Consider the following 24,015-nt stretch of genomic DNA (forward strand, 5'->3'; position numbering starts at 1 on the left):
CTCATGAGGCAGCGGGCAGAAGGACGAGTCTCACACACTCCAGGCCTCATTCTGGTCCTTTATTGCCCCTCAGGAGCCCCCATCTCTTCCCCGCTGCACGGTGCCTGCCTTTGGGAGGAGGGGAGAAGGCCCCACGCGGCCTCTCCCTGGGAAGTCGTGGCCAAACCCAGTTGGCAGGAAGCCAAGGGCCAACTTCTGCTGGAGGAACCCACTCCTTGAATTCGGTCCAGCCACTGTAAAGCAGCTGAGTTCCCTGGGGGAGGCCAGTGGCAGAGAGGTCAAAGGGTCACGCCAAGTGCTGCAGCTGACTAAGTGTCCACAGCAGCACAGGCCACGCCAGGCCCGTCAGGGAAAAAGCCAACGGATTCTTCTGACAGGTCGGGGGGGAGGGGGTCACTGGGCTAAACCAAGGTTTGGGGCAAGAGGGGTCACCAGAGTCAAGCCCACTGGTCTTATAGGGCCATGGGTCAAACCCAGTCCTTTGGTTGGAGGAATCGTGGGAGCAAACCAAGCCCTAGTTTTAGAGCCACGGATCAAACCATATCCTTTGGCAAGGGGGGCACCGGACCAAACCGAGTCCTTTCAAAGAACAGTAAGTCAGACAGAATCCATCACGGCAGCCGATGGGCCAAACTAAGTCCTGCTGGAGAAGCGCTGGCCAATGGATCTGAACGAGTCCCTTCCAGGGGAATGAACTTCAACTTCAGTCCCCAAGTGGAGGGCCAGATAGATGCGGCCTGGCTGGCCTCAGACGCTGATGGTGCGGAAGACGGTGAAGCCTGACAGGGCGGTGCTGACCAGGAGCCCAGGGCACTGCGGGTGCCAGTGCAGCTCCTTCAGAGCCGTCTCGCCCTGGTGCACGAACAACAGCTGCTGGGGAAGGTCTGCCAGCGCAGGGTCAGTCTCCGTGTCGCCGGCCTCGGGGTCCCGCTCCACCGCCAGGTCCCACTGTGTGATCTGGTCGTCTGCACCCGAGGCCGCGAAGACCCCACTGTCCTGGGGGTGCCACTCGACTGAGGTCACGGGGGCCACATGCTGCTTGAAGGTGGCCACCGGGGAGCCAGACTACGGGAAGATGGGAGTCAGGGCCTCTGAGCCCCTCAGCCTGATGCCTGGGGTGACCCAGGCAGAGACTCCCACCCCTCTCCAGCCTTAGGGTTCAACCAGGGCTCCACCCCTTGTGCCCCCCACAAACCCAGGTTCTCTGAAAGGGACAGAGCGCAAAGTACAGCTGGTAATAAAGCTGTGATGTCCCAAGGGCTGCTGGGAGTTTGGTTTCACCTGCAAAGAAGCCCCTCCCAGCTCCAGGCCACAAAACCCCAACCCTTGCTCCTCCCTGGGCCTGCCTCAGTTTCCTTCCCTATAAAAGGCAGGCGTGGTTCTGCAAGTGCTCTCTGCCCGCTGGTTCTAGAAGGCCTTAAAGGGGGCAGCGGCATGACTCCCAGGCTCCAGAGAGAGCCGAGGCAAAGAACGACACTTTTACTAAAGAGAAGGTGCTGGTGGGGATTGGTGTCTCTCTCATTTGGAGAAATGGTTCCAATGTTCCAGTGGCCAATCCACTTTGGCCCTGTGACCTGGCCATGCACCTGCCTGGGGGGCTGGAATCCATTTCTAGAAACTTCCCCAGGGCTGATTCTGTAGAACTCATTACACTGGGGGGAGTTAAAAGACAATCCCGGGAAGGCCCAGAGGTGTATGAAGTCACAGCTTTGTCCGGAGGGAGGCCAGGAGCTGCAACTTCTCCTGCCTGGAGACCCTCTCAGCTCTGCAGACTCAAAGCTTAGCTGGGTGGTCACATCCTACCTGCTCCTGTCCTTTCTGGACCTCAGTTCCCCCTCCCAAAATGAGTGAGCTGGGCTCTGCTCTCAGCTATAAAATCACGGAAAGAAAAATGACCGTCTTCTGAAGCCCTTGAGTCCCTGGGCAGCACGGCCGGCACATGGCTCCCTGCGGGCAGATGAGAACCGTAGTCTCCGCCACCCAGCCCCTTCCCTCGTGTCAGATCTCCAGATGGTAGAGGGAGCGACTCCACAGCAGCCCCAAGCCTTCCTCTCGCTGAGCCTGTTTCCTCATCTGGACCCCAATTCAGAGAGCCTTCCCAGCTCTCGTGTATAAACCATCTCAGGAGGGAAAACCCACAAATCCTAGTGGCCTCCGGTAGCAGGGGCTTCTCCCGCCCCAGGTGTCCAGCTGGGACAGTACCTTGAACTGCCGCAGGTCCCAGACCTTGAGGGCTCCGTCATCCCCGCCGCTGAGCAGGAAGGGCTCCCGGCGGCTCCAGCTGATGACGTTGACATCCCCATCGTGGGCGGTGTCGGTGGTGAGCATGCAGGCCTTGCTGGGGGCTGCCCGGATGTCCCAGATGCGGACGGAGGCATCGGCTGAGCAAGAGGCAAATACCTGGACCAGGCAGAGTCAGAGGCAAGCTGGTGCACCCCCGCCCCACTCTGGAGACCGGGGTCCAGTGGTGGGCTACCCTCTCTTTTAGTGACCCCCTCATTAGGACCTGCCCCCCTCCCCACGACAGGAGTCCAGACCCCCGGCCCTCCCTCACCGTGTCCTCGGTTGGAGACCACTGCAGGTCCTCCACGGAGCGTGTGTGGCCCACGAATGGCCGCTGGTCCACATGCCAAGAACCGCCGTCCGTAGGCGTCCAGAGGTGGATGTTCTTCTGACAGTCACCGGTCAGCAGGCGCCCTGCGAAGGGGAGTCAGGACACGACCCTGTCCCGCCTGGCCACAGCTCACTCCCACCTTAGCACCCACCCCTGCTGTAGACCCTGCTCCTACCCAGCCCTCAGGGCTAACTGCACACCCCAGGGACTCACCAGGCACACGAGGGGACCAGTCGAGTGCAAAGCCCTCACCCATGTGGCCAGAGAAGGCGAAGATGGGCTTCACGCGGGCCTGCTCATCCCGGAGGAAGGTCGCTAGGGCCTGGTGGTCATCCACCACCTGCAGAAGCCGCCGCAGTGCAAACACCTCCACCTGGCCCTTCTCTGACCACACCCCAGCCACTGGCTCCTCACCCAGCCACGACACCTGGAGGGGAGGGAGAAGGGGAGCGGAGGTGAGAGGGACAGGAGGCTCCAGGTGGCAAGCACAGCCCCTAACATCCCCCAGAACCAGAACTGCAGCTCCTCAGACCCGCCCCCCACCCAGGGCTGGGACTACAACTCCCAGAAACCTCTGCGGGAATGGAATCAGGGCCTGCAAGAGCAGTTTGGTACCCGGGACAACTCCCCACCCTGCGGTAGAGATGATGGTGCGGGGAGGACAAAACTCCTTCTGGACTCCCAGGAATCGAGGCTGTTATTCCACTAGCCCCCAGAAGTGTGTTCAGGCTCCTGGTCTCTGTAACTGTCTAAACGTAGGCTGCTCACAGGCCTGTCTCCGGATCTCTCTGCCTGTTTACCTTTGCTCACTAGGAGATCCTGTTCAGCCTCAAGGCTTCCAGTAGCCCCTAGCCCTGACCTCTCTCCTCAACTCCAGGCTCACATCGAACTGACTGTTTAGACATCACAAGGCCAAAGCCAAGTTCCTAAACGCCCACTGCCACCTACTCCTCCCTGGAGGTCCCACCTTGGGCCCCAAACGGCAGGACTCATTCCCCACTTGTCTCTCCTTCCTCACACCCACCACCTATGCTGGCTCCACCCAAAATGCCACACTTCCAATCCTTTCTCAGTACCTCTGCTGCTGTCACTCGTGTTACTACCAAAGTCACCCTTCCCTGCATTCCTGTACTGGCCTCCTCACAGGACTGTCCTTCTGCCCTTGCCTCCCTGCAGTCTATTCTCAATACAGCAGTAAGAGGGATCCCTTTAAAACACAAGTCAGATCCCTGCCATCCTTCACTCTAAACCCTCCAACGGTTCCCAATTTCTCCCCAAGTAAAAGCCAAGTCCTTACACTGGCCTACAAGGCCCTAAACAATGTCTCCTCTGTGCCCACCTGCCAAACCCTGTCACTCTCCCCCTCATCCATTCAGCACTGTTCTCCCCAGCTTCCCTCAAAACTCCTCAGTACGCCCCAGGGCCTTTGCACTTATTTCCTTGCCCGCAAACCTCTTCCCACAGATATCCTTGCCTCACTCCCTCATTTCCTGCGGGTCTCTGTTCAAATGGCACCTTATCAGTGAATGCTTCCTTGACCACACTATTGAAAGAGGCAACCCCACTCCAGAAGACCCTAACTCCCTTACCTTGTTTCATTTTTTCCACAACACTTAGCATCTTTGGACATACACACATATGCTTAGTTTCTTCTTGTTCCCTTTCCCACTGGTATGTAAGTTTCAAGGAGCCAGAGACCTTTTGCACCCCGTTAACTCCCCACGGTCTAAAACAGTACCCGAGACACGGTAATACTTTAATGGAAATACTTCTCAAGAACTATGAGCCCAGCACTGCTCCAAGTACTGTACACACAGCATCTCATTTAATTCTCACATCAACCTGATTAGAAGGGGTTATAACTCAGAAGCACAAAAGTAACCCCCACGCCCACAAGAGTCCCTGAGCAATAACAGAAAACATATATCTCAAGTTATAGCCAAGTGCTGTTTCTAGACACCTGAATAACTTTCAGTTATTGAAATAACGCTTTATGTCATTTCAGTTTATCCTCACACCGGCCCCATCACGTAAGCTTTGTGACTCTCACCATTTTACAGAAGAGAAAAGAACATTAAAAAATACCCCTCTATTAAGAATCCGCCTTCCAATGCAGGGGACACAGGTTCGATCCCTGGTCGGGGAACTAAGGTCCCCGTGCCACGGGGCAACTAAGCCCCCACGCTTGCTCTACAGAGCCCACGCGCCTCAACTGGAGAGCCTGCCTGCTGCAACTACTGAGCCCGCGTGCTCTACAGCCCGCGCCACAATGAAGGATCCCGTGTGCCGCAACTAAGACCCAACACAGCCAAATAAATAAGTAAATAAATAATAAATTCAGTACAAATGATGTTTGCTGAAAAAAAACATCTTATAGCATCTAGCACATAATGACAATTACTATAATATATAAAACTATGTGCCAGGGCTTCCCTGGTGGTGCAGTGGTCGAGAGTCTGCCTGCCGATGCAGGGGACACGTGTTCGTGCCCCGTTCCGGGTGGATCCCACATGCCGTGGAGTGGCTGGGCCCGTGAGCCATGGCCACTGAGCCTGTGCATCCGGAGCCTGTGCTCCGCAACGGGAGAGGCCACAACAGTGAGAGGCCCGCATACCGCAAAAAAACAAAAACAAAAAAACTATGTGCCAGGTGCTTTTCTAAGGGCTGAAGGGCGTGGGTACGCGGGGGTGTGCTCCAGAGAACGCAGGGCAGGCTGCTGGTGCTGTATTTACCCGAACTCTGTTGATGCCGCCATAATGGGGCACCATCGCCAGCTCCAACTGAGGCTTCCGCTCTTCTTCATCCTCTTCATCGTCCTCCTCCTCGTCGTCACTGCTCTCAGATGGCGGGGGCTTTGTCCCATGCAGATTGTGCATCCGAAGCATCATCAATCTGGGGGAGGTGTGGCATGAATGCGGCACCGGGTGCCAGGATCCTTAGTAAGGAGGGTGGGAGGAGGCTGGAAACCCCGATTTCTAGGTCCTGAGGAAGAGGGAGCTGGAGGCTCAGGTCCCTGGTCCTGGGAAAGCGTCAGTTCTTACTCACCTGTTGCTTTGTGCGCTCTCGGCCTGGGTCCCAGCACACAGATAAAGTGTAAGAGGAAGCTCGGTCCGGTTGTCTCCCAGCTGATCCCGGACTATGTCGAAGCTGAGACAGGGGGCGCCTGGGGATGGAAGAAGAAGTTGGAAAATTAGGATGGGACAGAGGGATCTCAGTCCTCTTGAGTGTGATGTCAACCCTCTTACACCCCAATCTTCTCTTTCAGAGTGCCTCTTAAGTTAAAGGCTCAGGACCAACTGCCCCCTCAGGACCCAGGATTCCAGTCCCCTCCTTCCTCAGGACCCAGGATTGCAGGTGCCCAGGCCTACCAGTCTGTGCTCGGTGGTACAGCACGTAGGCCTCCTCGTCCATGACCAGCTCCTCTCCTTCGCGCAGCGGGGGTCCCCGGCCGGGTAGGTAGACCTGGGCCGGGCCCTTGGACCCTGCGTCGTGGGACTCGGCGTCCATAGGCTCCCCGGTTTCACACGTGCGCCGCCGACCCTTGCGCGCAGCCATCTTTGGAACCTCCCGCCGCCGGCGCGAGGTAAGAGCGTCACTTCCGGGTCTCTCTTGCCTTCTTGTGAGGATCCTCCCTACTGCGCGGTTACCTTGGAAACCTCCTCGTTCACCAATTAGAGAGGGCAGTGGGGAGAGGGGTGAAGGAGAGCTAAGGTAACTGCGTCCTGGCCTGGATAGCGAGGCCTGCAGATCCGGGGAAACTATACTCTCCCCATGACTTTGGGGCGCTCTGCCGCAGAGCAGCGGCAAGGCCTCCTGGGAGTTGTAGTTCTGCAGGAGGCCTGTTTTCCTCATCAACTAGAGGAGCTCCAAGCCCCGACTCTCTCCTCCACCTTTGACTCCCAGCCCCTTCTTTCCACTTAATTAATTATTCGTGTATGCCAATAAGAGCCCTTACTGGCAAGGAGACTAGGTTTCTGCTTCCTGAGGACCCATAAAGGCGGTTTCTTCTCCCCTCCTTGTTATGAAGGCTTTAATTTACTTCAAAATGGTTAAGTGTAAACAGGATGATATGTGTAAATCAGCTGGTTGAATCTACCCTCTAGGGGCAGTCAGTTGCCTCCCCAGGCGTTCACCTTGCAGCTCTGGTCAGCAAGCACTTAATCAGAAAGTCCACCCTCTGGAGGCAGCTATTACAAGTGCTTCCGCTCTTTTTATTGCCCATCAGCACCAGAGGTTTGGCTAATTGGCATAATGACATGTTAGAAATAGGTTCTCATTGGTGAGATTAACGGAATTCAAGATATGTGGATTGGCTGGGGTATAATAGACACACTCCTCACTTGCATGAACAGGATATTAAGAACCTAGCAAGCCTCATTACCTGTTGCCATAGGAATGGGACCCTAGACTTGATCCTAAAAAAGTTTTGATCCCAGATCTTTCTTGAGTTCTCTGTCCCACTTCTCCTTCCACCCCAACCCCTTCCCAGCCCTTCTCTTCTTAGGGTCTTTTCTCACCGCCTCTTTGAGTCTTTACCTCCCACATCCCTCCAGGGTCTCTGTTCTTGCCGGAATTCTCTTTCTGCCCCCTCTTCCTCTGTGGGACTCTTCTGTTTTTATTTCCTCCAGAGAAGCTTGAGGGGGACTAAGAGACAGACACGGAGCTCACATTGGGCTTGAGGAGGCATAAAAACATGGTTTATTCCAAACACTGCAATATGGGACAGGAGAGTGGGAAGGGAGGTTGGTGATAAGTGTGGACTCCCAGACCCCTCTCTTCCACAACCCAGCTCCAGACCCGGCTGGAGATCTGGGAAGAGGAGGCTTTTGAGGGTCTGCTGGGTCTTCACTGAAAGGTCACAAATAAGGGTTGGCTTTGGAGAGCATGTGATTCGTGGCACCTGGGGCTGGTAGTGAGGTGCGACAGGGTGGGAAGTTTTGGCCTGATGGAGGTTGGGATCAACGCTGGGGCAGTGGAGGCGGGGCTTCCGTTGGGGGCGTGTGCTAGGTCGAAAGAGGGGAAAGCTACCGCGGGTGGAAAAGGAGGAGGGGGAGTCACGGTTTGACGTCGAGGGACAGAGTCTGGTCGGGGAACGGTCTGGGGCTCGGGTCACAGTTTGGGGTCAGGGGTCACAGTCTGGGGTCGGATGACCATTTTTAGGGGTCGGAAGTCACAGTCTGGGGTCAGGGGTTTCTGTGTGGCGGGGGCCAAGGTCTGGGGTCACAGTTTGGCGAACGCGTCTCACAGTTTTGAGTCCCGATGGATGAAAGGTTAAAAACGGGCTTCCCCGGAGGCGTGGCTGGGGCCGGGGAGCTGCACAGTGATGTGGGGGCCACGGCCCCAGGCGTGGGGGAGTGACGCGGGCGTGGCGTGACCCCACCACCTCCTGCCCCATCTGGTGACGTTAAAAAGCCCTTGTCGGGTTTAAAAAAAAGTCCAGTGGGCTCCAAGACCCCTATCCCCTTGTTCCCAGGCTGGGTGAGATTTGAGGGACCAAATCCCCCCCGGCTCGAGGTGCCCCCATAGCGAGGGGCGCAGGATGCTGCTCCAGGCGGGGTCCGGCCAGTTCCATTTCCTTCCTTCCCAACCCGTGCGGGTCCTGTCCACCCCGCGTGCTCCCTCGGGCTGTGGCCTGCGCTGACCGAGGGGGCGGCGGGGCCCCCCAGGCCGCGTCATACCTCGGACTCGAGGCTGGAAAAGTGCGCCGAGCCCCGGCGGGTACTCAGGTCCCCGCCCCGGTGTCTCCGGTGGGGCGCGGCGGGCAGCGGCGGCCCCCAGTGCGCGGCGTGCGGGCACCTGCGCGCGTGGCGGGAGGGCCCGGTGAGCCTGCGCGCGGGGGCGGCGCGGGGACACGAGCTGAGGTCCTCGAGCGATCGCGACGTGGGCGCGGGCGGCGGGAGGTCCCAGCCCCCTGCGGCGCGCCGGTGCCGGTGGTGGTGCGGCGCGGCAGCTGCGGGCGCGCGGTGCGAGGCCCGCGGGCGGTGAGGATGCGACCGCGGGCACCCGCAGCGGGCCCGGCGCCGGGGCGGGGGCCCCGCGGCCCAGGGCGGGGGCGGCGGCGCCCACCAGCCGCCGTCCAGGCCGTCGTGTGAGCAGCTGAGATGGCGCGGCGGCGGCAGCAGCTCCAGGCTAGCACAGTGGCGACAGTGCCAGGCGGCGGGGCCACTGCGCGGGGGCAGGTAGTCCCAGCTGCCGGCGCGCCAGCCCCCGAGCTTGTCGACCGACCAGTAGCGGCCAGGCGGCGGCCCGAGGCGCTCGGCGTACGGGTAGGGGAAGTCGGCGAACCACCAGGGCTCCAGGCCGCCCAGCGACGCGCCGCCCAGGCTCTCCGAGTCCTCCGAGTCCGACGGCGACGGCTCTAGGTCAAGGTAAGGACAGGGGGGCGGCGCGGCGCGGCACGGGGGTGGCGCGGCCTGGGCTCCGCCGCCCGCGCCCACCGCACCGCCCGCGCCCCCCGCGCCGGGGCCCAATAGGGGCTGGCTCTCGGGGTCCGAGCGCGGCCAGCGCGTGGGCGCCGGCGGGCTCTCGTCCTCGAAGGCCAGGCGGCAGAGCGGCGGCCCGACGGCTGTGGCCGCGGCGGCCGGGGGCGCGGGCGGCGACGGGAAGCCAGGGAAGGCGCCGGCGGGGGTCTCGGCCGGCTCTTTGTCGCGCACGATGGCGAAGTAGGAGGGCGGCGGCTTCTGCGGGGGCTGCGTAGCCGGCGGAGATAGCGGGCGCCCAGTTGCGCCCCGGGGCGCGGCGCGCGCCTCGCCGACGCCCAGGCCCTGCGGCTCGATGGGGCCGTAGTAGCGGTGGAAGCCGTCGGCCAAGCTCGCGCCCCCCGGCGGCCCTGCACCTTTGGCGCGGCGCCAGCGGTCCACAGTGGCGCGCTCGCGGGGTATGAAGGGCGCGGGACCGGGAGCGGGCCTCGCCGCCGGGTACACCGGGCTGGGCAGCGGCTGCGGCGGCGGCGGGGGCTTGGCGGGCGGCGGGGCAGCCTCCGCGCTGCAGCAGCTGTACATGCCCTGCGGGGGTCGCGGCATAATCCCGGTCAGCGCGGGATGCTACGGACCACCTACCTTCCCTCCGTCCCTCCCTCCTCTCCAGCACCTCGATTCAGCTCCCTTCCATATCTAGGCGTCCCAGCCTGTTTCCTCCCATCTCTTTCCCTCCGCCTCCCTCTCTCCCCCATACCCTGGAGAAGGCCAGCAGGAAATCCATGCGATGGGTGGGCCCCAGGCAATGCCGCAGGCGCCAGTACACCAGGTGCTCCCAGGCGAAGACCAGCAGGGAGAGGCCCATGGCCACCAGGAGCATGTAGAAGACGCCCGCCATGTTGTCGATGTCCAGCTTGCTGCTCATCACCTCGATTTTGTCATTGTGGCAGATCCCAGAGAGCCACAGCCGCTCCAGCATCTCGATCTCATCTGGGGACAGGAAGGTGGGAGGTCACCTTCCGTGGGCACCCTCTGAGGACCCTCCTCCCTGATACAGGAGTCTAGGTCCTCATTCCCTCCTTCCCCAGTACCCAGGGGTCTTTGCCTCCCCTCCCTTCCCCATCCCCTGTAGGCATCTCTGCGTGCAGCCGCACCATCCCCCAGGAACTGCAGCAGTGCCAGGTCGATGGGCCGCTTCCAGCGGGAACCCTTGTGCAGGGCGATGCCGTAGCCTGTGGTGGCAAAGACCTTGCCCGAGCCGATGGTGACGAGCTTGCAGCCCTCATCTTTGCGGGCCATGTAGTTGAGCACAGCCGCGTCGTAGATGAAGGCATCCAGCTTCCTGCCGGCAGGGGCATGAAGGGCAGGGTCAGTTCCACGCAGATGCCCGAATGGGCAACCCAGAATCCCTCTACCTCCTAACCTCCAACTGCTCCAGATTCTAACTAGTGGTGAACTGCACCTTTTTGTGCCTCTGTTTACACATCTGTCAAATGGGGACAGCGGCAATACCTCCCTTCCAGCGTTGTTGCACGGATAGCCCCCGGAGCAAAGGAAGTGCCAGAGAAGGTTAGCTGTGACTGTTAGTGAAATAACTACTGGTTCAGTCCTTACTGGAATCTTCCGGAGAAGGTCCCATATAACTCTTCCATTTTAAAGAGGAGGACTGAAGCTCAGAAAGGAGAATCATACAAATAATCATAGTGTTAATGATGACTTCTGTTGTTCCAGGCACTGTTCTATCTACTGTAATAACTCCATTCTCTCAACACTCCGATGAGATAGAAACTATTATCTCCATTATTCAGACTGGGGAAGCGCAGGCTCAGACATGCATCTTAATTTGCTTGGGTTCTCTCTCTAGGCCCTAATTTCTACAGTTTGGTGGGAAGATAAGCACGGATACAGAATTAGTAGTTCTCACTGGTGCATACATTGTGGCACTTGCCACATGTCACTTCCTTCCCAACTGTTGCCACTTTACAGTTATCTCTGTGAGGACTTGATTAATCTCAGCCTCTCCTACCAGAATGCAAGCCCCTCTAGGGCACGATCCAACACTGTCACGTTCTAGGCTGTGACCCAGCAGTTCCTGACACAAGGTGGTCGTAAATATTTGTGGAGTAAATGAATGAATGGATAAAGGAATCCACACTTCTGTGGATTCCACACTGTGTAACTATCCTATGACATAAGATAAGTACTCATGATCTGACCTGTGAAGATGTCCAGGGCGTATTAATGAAAAAAAAAAAAAAAACCCACTAGTCCTGGAATCCTAGATAGAATATAGCTCCATAGTTATTTTGTGGAGTGAAGTTTTGGTCATCTTAAGTAGACACCAGACTAGTTCTTAGAGGGAGGTATCTGTCCTTTCTAGTCCAACATTGTCCAAAAAAACATTCTGGGGTGATGGAAATGTTGCATCAGCGCAGCCCAACATGGCAGCCACCAGCCACCCATGGCTCTGGAGCACATGAAATGTGATCAGTACGACAAAGGGATGTAACTTTAAATTGTATTTAATTTTAATTAATTAAATTATTATTATTATTTTTGCCACACCAAGGCATGTGGGATCTTAGTTCTCCGACCAGAAATTGAACCCTTGCCCCCTGCATTGGAAGCACGGGTCCCAACCACTGGACCTCCAGGGAAGTCCCTAATTTAAATTTAAATAGTCTTGGACAGCTCAGGTCTGGGGAAAACAAGAGACATCAAGGCATGTGGCTGGATGCTTGGTGAGGAGAAGGCGAAGGGTCTTCCTGATGTGAATACATCACCTGGAGTCTTGAGTTGTTTGTCTATCTGTTGATGTAAATACCTCTGTGTCCCCAAACCTTCAGTGAAGCCCCGTCCACACACTCACATAAGTGCATATAAATGCCTTGTGTGCATGGTTGGTTGCATAGAAATTAAGGAAAAGGACAGACTTAGTCCTTGCACCCCAAAGGGGGAGACAGAGAGAGGATTCCCCAGAATCCAGCTGAAGCAACAACTTGGGGTGGGGCAAGGAATTCAAAGCTCTGGAACGTGGGGAGGGCATTCGCCACCCCGTAGTTGGAGAATGGGGTTTGAATTCATCTTATACAGATCCTAACAGGTAGGGAGAGCCCAGCTGACATCTGGAAACAGACACAGTACATAGGCGAGAAAAATACCGCACTACCTGCGGGCACTGTTGCCTTGTAGGCAAACTGTAATTGCTCTCGAGGTGTCTCTTTGTTTAGGAAAATGCCCTTGGATGGAAGGAGGGTCTTCAGGGGTCCTGGGAGGGGGACATGTACAAGGGAGAGGTGTGGGAGGAAAGAATGGAGAAGTATTTTAGAGTCAACAATCAAGACTTCCAATGGTGGGAAGGTGAGCAGGGCTTTCAGGAAGAGGGGAGCTGAGAATCTGCTTTGAATTTAATCGTTTGCTCAGTTATTCTGAGATATAATGCCTGCCTCTTTCCCCACCTCCTTACGCCCTACCCACCCCCCCCCCCCACCCCGCATTGATCCTAAACCTCTAGTACAACTCAGCCATGTCCGCCAGCCTTTTTCTGGGAAAAATAAAAATTCCCACCCTGTTGCCAGAGGGATCTTGACATTTGAGTCAGCTCCCGTCCCTCCTTGACTCCCGTCCGTCCTCAGTTCACTGCGCTTCGCCGTCTCCCCACTTCACTCCCCACCAGGCTCTTTGTCAGCAAACACCCCCACACCCCTCCTTACCCCTCTGCCTTGTCTCCCATGCACGCCTCCCTCACTAAGTCTGCTCCAGCCACCCTGGGCTTTGTGCAGTTCCTGGATTGCTCCAGTCTGCTCCTGCCTCAGGGCCTTTGCACTGGCCATTCTCTCTGCTGGAATAATATCCTTCTCCCAGATAGCTGCCTGGCTGGCCCCCTCACCTCCTTCAAGTGTTTGCTCCAAAGGCACCTTCCCTGGTACACTGTTTAATACTGCAACCTGTAGCCTCCTTCCTGGGTCTCCCAAACTCTCTCACCCTGCCGTATTTTTGTCCATAGCACTTACCTCCTTGTAACTATAAAATGTCTTTAGTTATTAGCTTTATCATTCATCTCCCCACCACCCCCCCTCCCCCGCACTGGAATTTAAGTTCCGTGAAGGAGCAGACGTTGTTTGCCGGGCTCACTGCTGTATCCACAGGGTCTAGAACAGCACCTGGCATACAACACGTGCTTAATAAAGAGGGGTTGAATGAATGAATTCAGGCTGGTTTGAGACCAGCATTCTGTGTGCCAATCACCGGTGCTGAGAGGTAAGATTTCATTAATAGGGAAAAATGCCAAGAGGCTTTCCTCCACGGAAAATGCGAGAGAACAGTGTGTACTTTCAGTGAGGGATGTATAAAGATGTGTGTGTATATATGGTTGAATTGATCTGAAAAATAGTGCTTCCTTTAGGGAAAGGGGACTTGATGTTTCCTTTTCGGCCCTCGTAAGTGAGTGAGAAAATGAACCTCTCTCATGGAATGGGCTTCCAGAACTGGCTGGGAGAAGCTGTGTTTCTTTATTTCTTTTTAAGAGATGCATTTCCTTTCTCTTCCTGTGAGGTTGCTTGCCCTCAGCGGTAGGGTAAGCCCACATTTGGAATGTGAGCTAGCCAAAGCCATGAGGCTGCCAATCCCTTGTACCTCTCTGTGAGGATGGAATTTTCTAGTGTTGTCCAAGGTGGTAGCCACTAGCCACAGGTGGCTATTTGAATTCCAATTTTAATTAAAATTTAAAATTCAATTCTGTAGTTACACGAACCTCATGTCCAGTGATCGAGAGCTGTTGGCTACCATATTGGACTGCTCAGATCTCAAATATTTCCATCATCGCAGAAGGGGCTGTAGGAGAGCGCTGCTCTAGACACACATGTGTCTGTCTTCTAGACTAGAATGGAAGCGCTAGGAGAACAGAGACTTTGATTTGTTCACTGCTATACCCTCAGTGCCTAGCCCAGTGTCTGGTGCAAGAAGACCTTCATAAACATTTATTGGATGCATGAATGAATGAATGAGTGAGTGCCTTTTAACTTGCATATGGTTAGGGGTATCTTGCCAGGGAGATCATGATTCATTATTTGTTTTCTTCTTTGGTCCTCTCTATTTTAAAAACATATATATAGTATGTCTACATATACAAATATATACATCTATATGTATGTATGTGTATATATATATATATATATGACTAACCCAGGAAAAGAGACCAAAAAATACTGACATTGGGGATTCCCCAACAAAAATGGTCCAGACAGCTCACCCTACAGTGAAGTTCACAGTCAACAACCCTGCTTATGTGCTCACAGGCCCACCACTTCCAGAATTTTGGATGCCCGCTCCCAAATATGAACTGACTATTAAGGATTACTAGACATCAGATAAAGCCTCTAACAAGAAAGGTAGAAACAAGGAATGGCCCAGGTTCAATCCCTGGTTGGGGAACTAAGATCCTGCAAGCCGTGTGGCATGGCCAAAAAAAAAAAAAGAAAGAAAGAAAGATAGAAACAAAACAAATAGGAGGGAGGGGGGACTTGGAGGAAACATGCAGACACGCAGAGAGTAGAAGATGTAAAAAAGAAAAACCCAACAACCATCATTAATATCATCAGAGAAACAGGACAAGATACTGCAGCTTTGAACCATGAATAGGATATTATAAAGTAGGAGACTACAGAATGCTGCTATAAAATTTACAAAATACCATAAAAATTCAGAGATCAAAAAAGAGTTCTTAGAAATTAAAAATATACTAGCAGAAGTGAAAAAGCTTAATACAAGAGTGGGAGATAATATTAAGAATCTCTCCCAGGGAGGGGCTTCCCTGGTGGCGCAGTGGTTGGGAGTCCGCCTGCCGACGCAGGGGACACAGGTTCGTGCCCCGGTCTGGGAGGACCCCACATGCCGCGGAGCGGCTGGGCCCGTGAGCCATGGCCGCTGAGCCTGCGCGTCCGGAGCCTGTGCTCCGCGGCGGGAGAGGCCACAACAGTGAGAGGCCCACGTACAGCAAAAAAAAAAAGAATATCTCCCAGGGAGTACAGCAGAAAGAGTTAGAAAAATAAGAGAGAGAATAAAAGAAATGGATAGTCCAAGAAGCCCAATATCAAGTTAACAAGAGTTCTAGAAAGTAAAAACAGAAATGGAAGGAAGAGGCGAACTGTAATTGAAAGAATTCAAGAAAATTTCCCAGAATGAATGACCTCAGGATATGACTGAAAGGTCCAGTGATGAAAATAGATGAAGACACATTGCTGAGAACTGTCAGCACACTGAGGACAGGGAAAAGAAAAACAGGTCACATACAGGGCTTAGGAATCCAAATGACTGGATTTTTCAACAATAACACTGGAAATTAGAAGACAGTGGAGTGATGCCTTCAAAATTCTGGAGGAAAGTGATCTCCAGCCCAGAATTTTATACCAAGCCAGATGGCCCATCGAGAGTAAAGATGTTTTCATGTATGCGATGTCTCCAAAACGTATCTCCCATGTGCCTTTTGTCAGGAAGCTCAAAAGAACAAGGGAGCAAAACACAGGAAGAGTAAGAAATGGGATACAACAGGATCTGAACCAGGAGGGAGGTGATGGGCTCAAGATGGCAGCTATGTTCCAGACTGGAGCAGGTCAGAAGGCCACGTGAGAAACTTCTTTAATAAGATGAGATTAATGGAGTACCTGATGCATCTGAACACATGAAGAAGAGATTCATATAGTTAGTGGAGAATTTGGATTTGAATTAGTGAAGCACAAGGAAAACTCAGCCACTAGGCAATTGAAAAAAAAAAAAAAGACAATATCAATGCCAGGAAAAACAAAGAATTGTGTAGAAGAGGAAAGGAATCATGGTTTACTATGTGTGGCATCTATGGGAGCATTTACAGTCAACAAGTAAACAATGAATATTCATCTAACCAGAATCGCAGTGTGGGAGCTTGGACAACTTAAATAACAGTATGAGTATGTGTCTTCCATAGTGAGAAATGAATGCAAAATGCCTAAGATTGAAAAATCAAGAGGTAGCCATAGAGACATGGTATTTTGAGACAGGGAGGTAAGTAGCAAAATGAGACAATAAATGAGATGAAAGATTCATCTGAGGTGGGAGAAATGGAGGGTAAAGAGATGGGGGACCACTGGTGGTTTTCATTTTCTAGAAAAATCTTGTATCTGATTTTTCAAACTATGTGGATGTATAACTCTGATAAAAATTGGATGAAAAATTAGAAAAAAATGTAAAAAGGAATACCAGGGAGAAAAAAAATTCAGCAGAAGCAGGAAATCAGGGCAAGAGGTGACAGTGAGAAACACAGGTATCCTTTGTGAACCTACAAAGCTTCTGGATGAGGGGCACAAGGAGGGTGATTCTGGGTTTCTCGCTGGGCGAGTGAGGTTATGTAGTACAGTGGTTGAGAGGTTGGACTGAGAATTAGACTGCCAGAGTTCAGATCCCAGCTCTGCCCCTCACCAGCTATAGGGTCTTGCTCTGCGTTTGTCTTCTCATCTATAAAATAGGAATAATAATATTCACCTATAAAGAGTTGTGGGTTGAATTGTGTTCCCCAGCATTTATACACTGAAGTCCTATCCCAGTGCCTCTGAACGTGCGCTTAGTCAGAGAAAGGGTCTTTACAGTGGTGATCAAGTTAAAATGAGGTCATTAAAGGGGACCCTGATCCAGTATGAATGGTGTTCTTATAAAAAGGGAGAATTTAGATACAGAGACATGCACAAAGGGAAGATGATGTGAAAAGACACAGGAAGAAGATGGCCATCTATAAAGCCAAGGAGAGAGGCCTGGGACAGATCCTTCCTTCACAGCCCTCAGAGGGAACCAAGGAGGACTTCTAGCCTCCAGAACCGTGAGACAATAAATTTTTGTTATGGTAGCCCTAGCAAACCAATAATGAACTTAAATGAGAACAGAACTTGATGTATAATAAACACTATGGTAAATTAAAAAGGTATGGGAATGATACCAAGCCTTGGCAAGCATGTGGAACAAACGGAACTTTCCTGCACTGCCGATGAGAGTGTAAACTGGTACAACCACTTTGGAAAATGTCTGGCAGTATCTTTTGAAGCTAAGCAGACACCTCCCTATGACCTAGCAGGTCCACCTGTGGGAATTTACCCGAGAAAAATGAATGTATATGTCCTCCAAACACTTGTACAAGAATCTTCATAGTAGAATATTCACAATGGCCAAACACCGGAAACAACCCAAATGTTCACCAATCAGGTGAGTGGAAGAATTCTGATATATTCCTCTATTGGTATACTCAATGGAATACTGCAGTGAACAAACTTGGTAGTAGCGCTGGATGAAGCAAGCTAGACACAAAAACTATCATATACACTGTTATATATACACTGTTTGATTCTGTTTATGTAATATTCAATGAACCAGGCAAAACTAATTTACAGTGATAATCTATGGTGACTAGAAGGGCAGAGGGGAACTAGAAATTTTCCATACCTTAACCTGGGTATGGTCACATGAATGTATAGCTGATCAATGAACCTCACACTTAAGATCTGTATATGGTGGGATGTAAATTGGTGCAGCCACTATAGAGAACAGTATGGAGTTTCCTTGAAAAGCTAAAAATATGAAAAAAGAGCTACCATATGATCCAGCAGTCCCACTCCTGTGCACATATCCGGAAAAGACAAAAATTCGAATTTGAAAAGACACATGCATTCCAGTGTTCACAACAGCACTATTTACAATAGCCAAGACATGGAAGCAACCTAAATGCTCATCGACAGATGAATGGATGAAGATGTGGTATGTATGTGTGTGTACACACACACACACACACACACACACACACACACACACACACACAATGGAATATTATTCGGCTATAAAAAAGAATGAAATGATGCCATTTGCAGCAACTTGGATGGACCTAGAGATTATCATACTAAGTGAAGTAAGTCAGACAGAGAAAGGTAAATATCGTATGATATCACTTGTATGTGGAAACTAAAAAAATACAGGGGACTTCCCTGACGGTCCAGTAGTTAAGACTTTGCCTTCCAGTGCAGGGGGTGCGGGTTCAATCCCTGGTCGGGGAGCTAAGATCCCACATGCCTTGAGGCCAAAAAACCAAAACATAAAACAGAAGCAATATTGTAACAAATTCAATAAAGACTTTAAAAATGGTCCACATCAAAAAAACTTTTAAAAAAATACAAATGAACTTATTTACAAAATAGAAATAGACTCACAGACATAGAAAATAAACTTATGGTTACCAAAGGGGAAAGCAGGGGAGGGATAAATTAGGAGTTTGGGATTAGCAGATACACACTACTATATATAAAAGAGATCGACAAGGGCCTACTGTATAGCACAGGAATTATATTCATATCTTGTAATAACCTATAATGGAAAAGAATCTGAAAAAATCATATATATATATATATGAATCACTTTGCCGTACCCCTGAAACTAACACATTATAAATCAACTATACTAGTATATATACATATTTATGTACATACGTAATACATAGAGAGACCACATCAAATTTCCCTTGGAGGAAATGGTGGCCACTTTAACATGAGACCGACCCCCATGTTACAAGGAAATATGTGGCTTAGCAGAGAGGCTTTTTTTTTTTTTTTTACAGTTCCTGCATCTATGGCTCCTCTGTGCTCAGAATGTGTGTTGGGGACCCCTTGAAACGGCCTCTGCTGTGTTCCAATAAAACTTTATTCACCGTCAAAAAAAAATTAAAAAAAAATAAATCAATTATACTCCAATAAAAAGAGAAAAAGATCTGTGTATGTTACAGCTCAATTTAAAAAAAAGAGGCAATATAAAAAGACACGGGATGAAGCCTCAAGCTATTCTTATGAAGGGCTGGGATTGTGGCTGACATTTGGATGAAAAGAATACAGGTATCCCTCCTTATTTTAACTCAGGGGTGGAATAGACTTGGATTCATTTTTTTGAGATGGGGCTGGTCTCCCTTGCTGGTCACACTCTCACTGCTCTCCAAAATTCAGGAACCAAGTAGATGTGGGACATGAGGGTCCTACCCTTACCCAGGTCTTGGAATTCTTACTCTCCAAATGTAAGGATGAGATAGACTGGGAATGTGAGGGTTCCCTGTAGAAGTAAAAAAAAAAAAAAAAGAGGAAGGCAATTCCCCTGCCTCCCGAGGAAGGCGATTGATACTTGTGAAGTAGGGGGGGCGGGGATGAGTCAGCTGGCTGGCTGGGGAGGATACTCTGGGGGTGAGTAAGGAAGTGAAAATTCCCAGGGGGGTGGGGAGGTGGCCAGAGCCCTTTTTTTTTTTTTTTTCAGAGCCCTTTTATGTTTCATGTTCATGACCTTCACTATGAAACTTTTGGCATTTAGATTATGTAGACCCGGGCCACCCAATGTGGTATCTACACACGTCCCTGTGGCTGGTTTAAGCGCTTGAAAGGTGGCAAGTTTGAACTGAGATGTGTGGTGAGTATAAAACGCACACTGGATTTCAAAAGGTGTGTGTGTTGGTGAGGGTGTGGATTATGTAAAAGGTCGCAACCATTTTTATACTGATTATGTGTTGCAATAATATTTTGAATATACTAGGCTAAGTAAAATACATCATTAAAACAAATTTCACCTGTTTCTTTTTGTGTCTTTTAACGTGGCTACTAACAATTTAGAATTACACAGTAGCTTGCATTTCCTTTCTGCTGGACAGTGCAGGCAAACTGACGCCCTTCACGTTTCCAATCTTCAATCCAGCACACATAGGCTTGAGGTCTGGGCTTCTGTGGGGATTAAGGGAGAGATGGGCTCCAATTTTAGTTAATAGGCTCCAGAGCTGGAAGACATGGGCCTGTGAGATGGTCCAGAAAGTGAATTCAATCTGGCAAAGGGGAGCTTGAAGCCAGGGTGACCCTGAGAAGCCCAGGAATTTGCACAGTTTTTAGGAAAGGGGTTACGGGGCTAAAGGTATCTAGATGCTAAGGGGTGGGAAACTCCAGATGACATCTGGGGGTCGGGGCAAGTACAGGAAGGGATTAAGAAGTGGAAGAAGGATGAGGAAAGAAGAGGAGGAGGAAAAGAAGAAAAAAGAAAAAGAGAGGAAAAGAAGGAAACAACAACAAAAGAGGTAAAAAGACAAGAGTTCTAGAACTCCATATGACAGCCACTAGCCAGACTGGACCATGTGTGAATTGAAATGAGCTGTGATTGTAACATTTGAAGTACCCACCCTGCCCCCTGCCAAAACAGTGAAACATCTCATTCTTTTTTTTTTTGGCCGTGGCACACGGCTTGTGGGATTTTAGTTCCCTGACCAGGGACTGAACCTGGTCCCTCAGCAGTGAGAGCGTGGGGTCCTAACCACTGGACTGCCAGGGAATTCCCCATCATTAATTTTGATATTGCATATTGAAATGATAATATATTGGAGCTACTGGGTTAAATACAATGTACCATTCGAATTAATATCACCTGTTTTTTTTAGTGTGGCTCCTGGATACATTTACATTACATATGTGGACCTACTGTATAGCCCAGGGAACTATATTCAATATCATAACCTATAATGGAAAAGAATCTGAAAAAGTATATATATATATTTCTGTTATGTGTATACAACTGAATCGCTTTGCTGTACGTCTGACACATTGCAAATCAACTATACTTCAGTTAAAAAAAAATGTTTCATGGGATTGCCCTGGTGGTCCAGTGATTGGGACTCCGCGCTTCCACTCTGAGGGCGCACTGGTTCGGTCCCCAGTTGGGGAACTAGGATCCCGTATGCCGCAACAAAAACCCATTCTGTATATGTGCCTGTTTTTAAAAATAAATACAATTTAAAAATATTTCATAAATGAAAAAAATAAAATCACTCATCCACCCCCCAAAAAAAGAAAAATATTACATATGTGGCTCCCCAGCTCTGCTCCAGAAAAAAGGTGGAGGAAGTGCCTGGAAATATGAATAAGGAGGGGGAGAGGAGAGATCTTCACTTTTTACCTTATTATTTTTAACAAGTGTGTTAGGTAAATAAAACCTTTGAAGAGAAGGGGGAAAGAGATTTGGGAAGGGGAAACCTCGTTCATGAAGATTGGGAATGTGAAGGCAAAGGGTGCCAGGCAGAGAAAGGGGGTGTCCTCAGGCAGGGGAGCCCTGGGAAGGGGGCTGAGGGGGTCCATCGGGCTTCACAGCTGAAGGAAAGACAGGAGGAAGGGTGTTCTGGAAACAAGCTTGAGGCTTTGTTCCCCACAGGTTCCCGGGCATCTTTGAGAACCTGCGTGGAGCAGGGAACCACGTGACATGTCCCAACAATTCTAATCAAGACTGAGGGGTAAAAAAGATCCAGTTACAACTGGCACCTGCAGGGGTCAGCAGAGAGTGGGCCTGGGGGAAAGGTGTCAGGAGGGCAACACAGCTTCTGACTAACTGGTCCCTCTGATGTCCCCCTCCATTCATTCTCCACGTGGAGGCCAGAGGGGGCATTTACAAACAAATCTGATCACATCGCTCCCCTACTTAATGTCCCCCTTTCCCATGGCTTCTCACTGCCCTTCAAATAAAACCCAGCACTGACCTTGGCCTCAGGGGTCACACCCTGTGTTCTACTCTCATCTACCCTCCAAACTGAGCTCTAACTGAGCTCACCACCCTTCAGCCATGATGGCTTCTTGCTGTTCCTCTAAGAAGCCAAGACCGCTCGGGGCTCAGACCCTTTGCCTGCAAGGCTAGGCAAGTCCACCTAGCTAAGGAGGAGTCCCTCACCTCCTTCTGGGCTCTGTTCCAGTTACCTCCCCCAGAGGACTGCCCTCAACACCCTGGTGAATACACCCCAGCTCAGTCACACTCTAGCTCACAATCACTTTCTGAAATGGTCATGCTGATTTTTCTGTTTGCATGTTTCTTGTTAATTTCCTACCTCTAGGTCTTAAGCTTGCTGTGGGCAGGAATTGTGATCTGTTTGTTCACTGCCTGGCATGGAGCTGAGGCTAAGAAAATAAATGCATGCTGAATGACTAAATCAATGAGGGACGGGGAGAGGCAGTCATTGTGCTTAGCTTTGTTGTAACCTTGGACTGCACTTTGGGGCCAGAACTGAACTTTTCCCCATGATTTGGGAAACTGATGTTAAAAATATATATATATATATATATATACATATATATATATATGTATATATATATCTCTACAAGTATTGATTCCAGTGAGTTCAGATCTAATGATGATGATGATGGTAGTAATAATAATAATAACAGCAAATACCTACAGTGTGCCAGGCACTGTTCTAAGTGTTTTGCATGGATTAACTAATAATAATAACTATAATAATATATATTATTTAATAGTAATGACTATAATAATATATTAACTAATAATAATAACTATAACAATTCTTATAAAAAACTTATGAGGTGGGTTCTCTTGTCATCCCCATTTTACAAAGGAGGAAACTGAGGCTCAGAGAGGTTGAGTAACTTGCCCAAGGTCACACAGCCAAGAAGGGACAAAGCCAGGATCTGAACCCTGGTAGTCTGGCTCCATAATTCGTAACCACTGGCTCTCTGAAAATATCCTAAGGCTCCTACTCCCAGAAGGGGGAGTTCATTCCCACCCTCAATGACCTCTGCCCTCCAAGCTGACCCACCCCGGGCTGACCTCTGAGGCTGATGAACAACCCCTGACCCCTTGCCATCTCCAAGCCTCCTCAGGGGCCCCAGCAGCCCCACTCCCTACCCCCCACCTCCCGGCCCCCAGTCTGCGCTGACCCTGCCTTGAGCTGAGTGAGCGCTTCCTCTACGCGGGGCTGGTTGTAGCGCACCATGTAACTGTGCATGTCGGGGTAGTTGCTGCGGATGTTCTTCTCTGTGGACCCGTTGGGCACCGTCCCAAACTTCAGGGGCGGGTACTGCTCCTGGGGCCGCTGGAACTGGGGCAGAATGGGGAGTCATTAGGGCACCCCCCAGGGGGCATTTGGGTCAAGATGTCCTCAACCAGCTGCTCCATTCTGGGGGACACTGGCAGACACCCCAGTCCAGAAGTGTTTCTCACACTTGCTCGCCATGACCCATGGAAACACTACTCTTCACCCATCACATACATCCGCAGTTATCAGTACGTATGTATGCAGATATGTATACATACACATGCACACACACAGTCAGGAGTAATATTGAAATATTTAATCCCCAGTATGGGCTGATCATGGTCCAATCAGAAAAGACACAGGCAACAAATCTCCAGACAGGTCCCAGAGGCCCTTGATGGGCCAGGCATTAACCCTTAACTTGCTGGATCATGAGAGGTCCCCGGCGCAGGGGCTGGCATGGCATCGGCTGGGGGCCGTTGCTAACAGTTCCCAATCTGTTCAGAAATAGTTCACTATTTTAACAACAGACCCAGCCAGATAGGTGTGTGCTGGCCTAATGTCGGGTGTCTACATGACTAAAACAAAAGTTTCATACAACCATACTCACCCTGATTACCTAAAATGCAGTCAAACATATTTTTTATTCTATTCTAATCCATTCCATTAAAAAAAAAATGTCTGTTGTAATCCATTGAATTGGTTCCTCAACCTTCTAATAGGTCATGACACCCAGTTAACCACATTAGTCTCAAAGTGTGCTGTGCAGACCACCAGTCCATGAACAAACTGTGATCCGTGATGAGGTAAGTACAGAAACCGAGAGAGTCAAGCTATTTGACAGAATAATTTTACGTCTGTTGAACCTAATAAAGATGTGGGTTGGAATTTTGCACGTCTTGGTTTTAAATTTTATTTTACTTTTCCAGTAATTCCTTTCTATCATATTTTATAAAAGCACTGGTCTCCACTGGATTAGAAATGTCAAAAATTAGCCCTTCATCACAGTTTGAGAGAAGCACTGATCTAGAATATTCCATTTGGCACTCCTGCCCCTAGAATATTTGGGGATACTCTCTTCTCCTTGGAATATTTAAATAGTTCTTTGTGAAACATAACCATTTTCCTCCAGAGTATTCCATTCT

At 50.8% G+C, this 24,015-nt stretch overlaps 2 protein-coding genes across 2 annotated transcripts in view; both read right to left on the reverse strand.

The window, feature by feature from the left end:
- Positions 1–45: 45 nt before the first annotated feature.
- Positions 46–6,223, reverse strand: GRWD1 (glutamate rich WD repeat containing 1). The gene is made up of 7 exons (XM_067719591.1): positions 5,983–6,223; positions 5,660–5,777; positions 5,347–5,506; positions 2,828–3,041; positions 2,555–2,697; positions 2,203–2,400; positions 46–1,065 (listed from the first exon to the last, which is right to left on the reverse strand). Exons 1-7 carry the CDS (start codon positions 6,167–6,169, stop codon positions 748–750), a joined length of 1,338 nt encoding a protein of 445 aa, XP_067575692.1. The 5' UTR covers positions 6,170–6,223; the 3' UTR covers positions 46–747.
- A 1,060-nt stretch (positions 6,224–7,283) lies between these two features.
- GRIN2D (glutamate ionotropic receptor NMDA type subunit 2D) overlaps positions 7,284–24,015 on the reverse strand; it is a 35,579-nt gene continuing 18,847 nt past the window's right edge. The window contains exons 11-14 of the mRNA XM_067719562.1: positions 22,773–22,933; positions 10,185–10,372; positions 9,788–10,020; positions 7,284–9,618 (exon numbers count right to left, since the gene is read on the reverse strand). Coding sequence (XP_067575663.1) covers positions 8,287–9,618; positions 9,788–10,020; positions 10,185–10,372; positions 22,773–22,933 — 1,914 coding nt within the window. The 3' untranslated portion in view covers positions 7,284–8,286. The remainder of the gene's footprint in view (positions 9,619–9,787; positions 10,021–10,184; positions 10,373–22,772; positions 22,934–24,015) is intronic.

The sequence above is a fragment of the Pseudorca crassidens genome, chromosome 20 (assembly GCF_039906515.1).
Source record: "Pseudorca crassidens isolate mPseCra1 chromosome 20, mPseCra1.hap1, whole genome shotgun sequence".
Taxonomy (NCBI): domain Eukaryota; kingdom Metazoa; phylum Chordata; class Mammalia; order Artiodactyla; family Delphinidae; genus Pseudorca; species Pseudorca crassidens.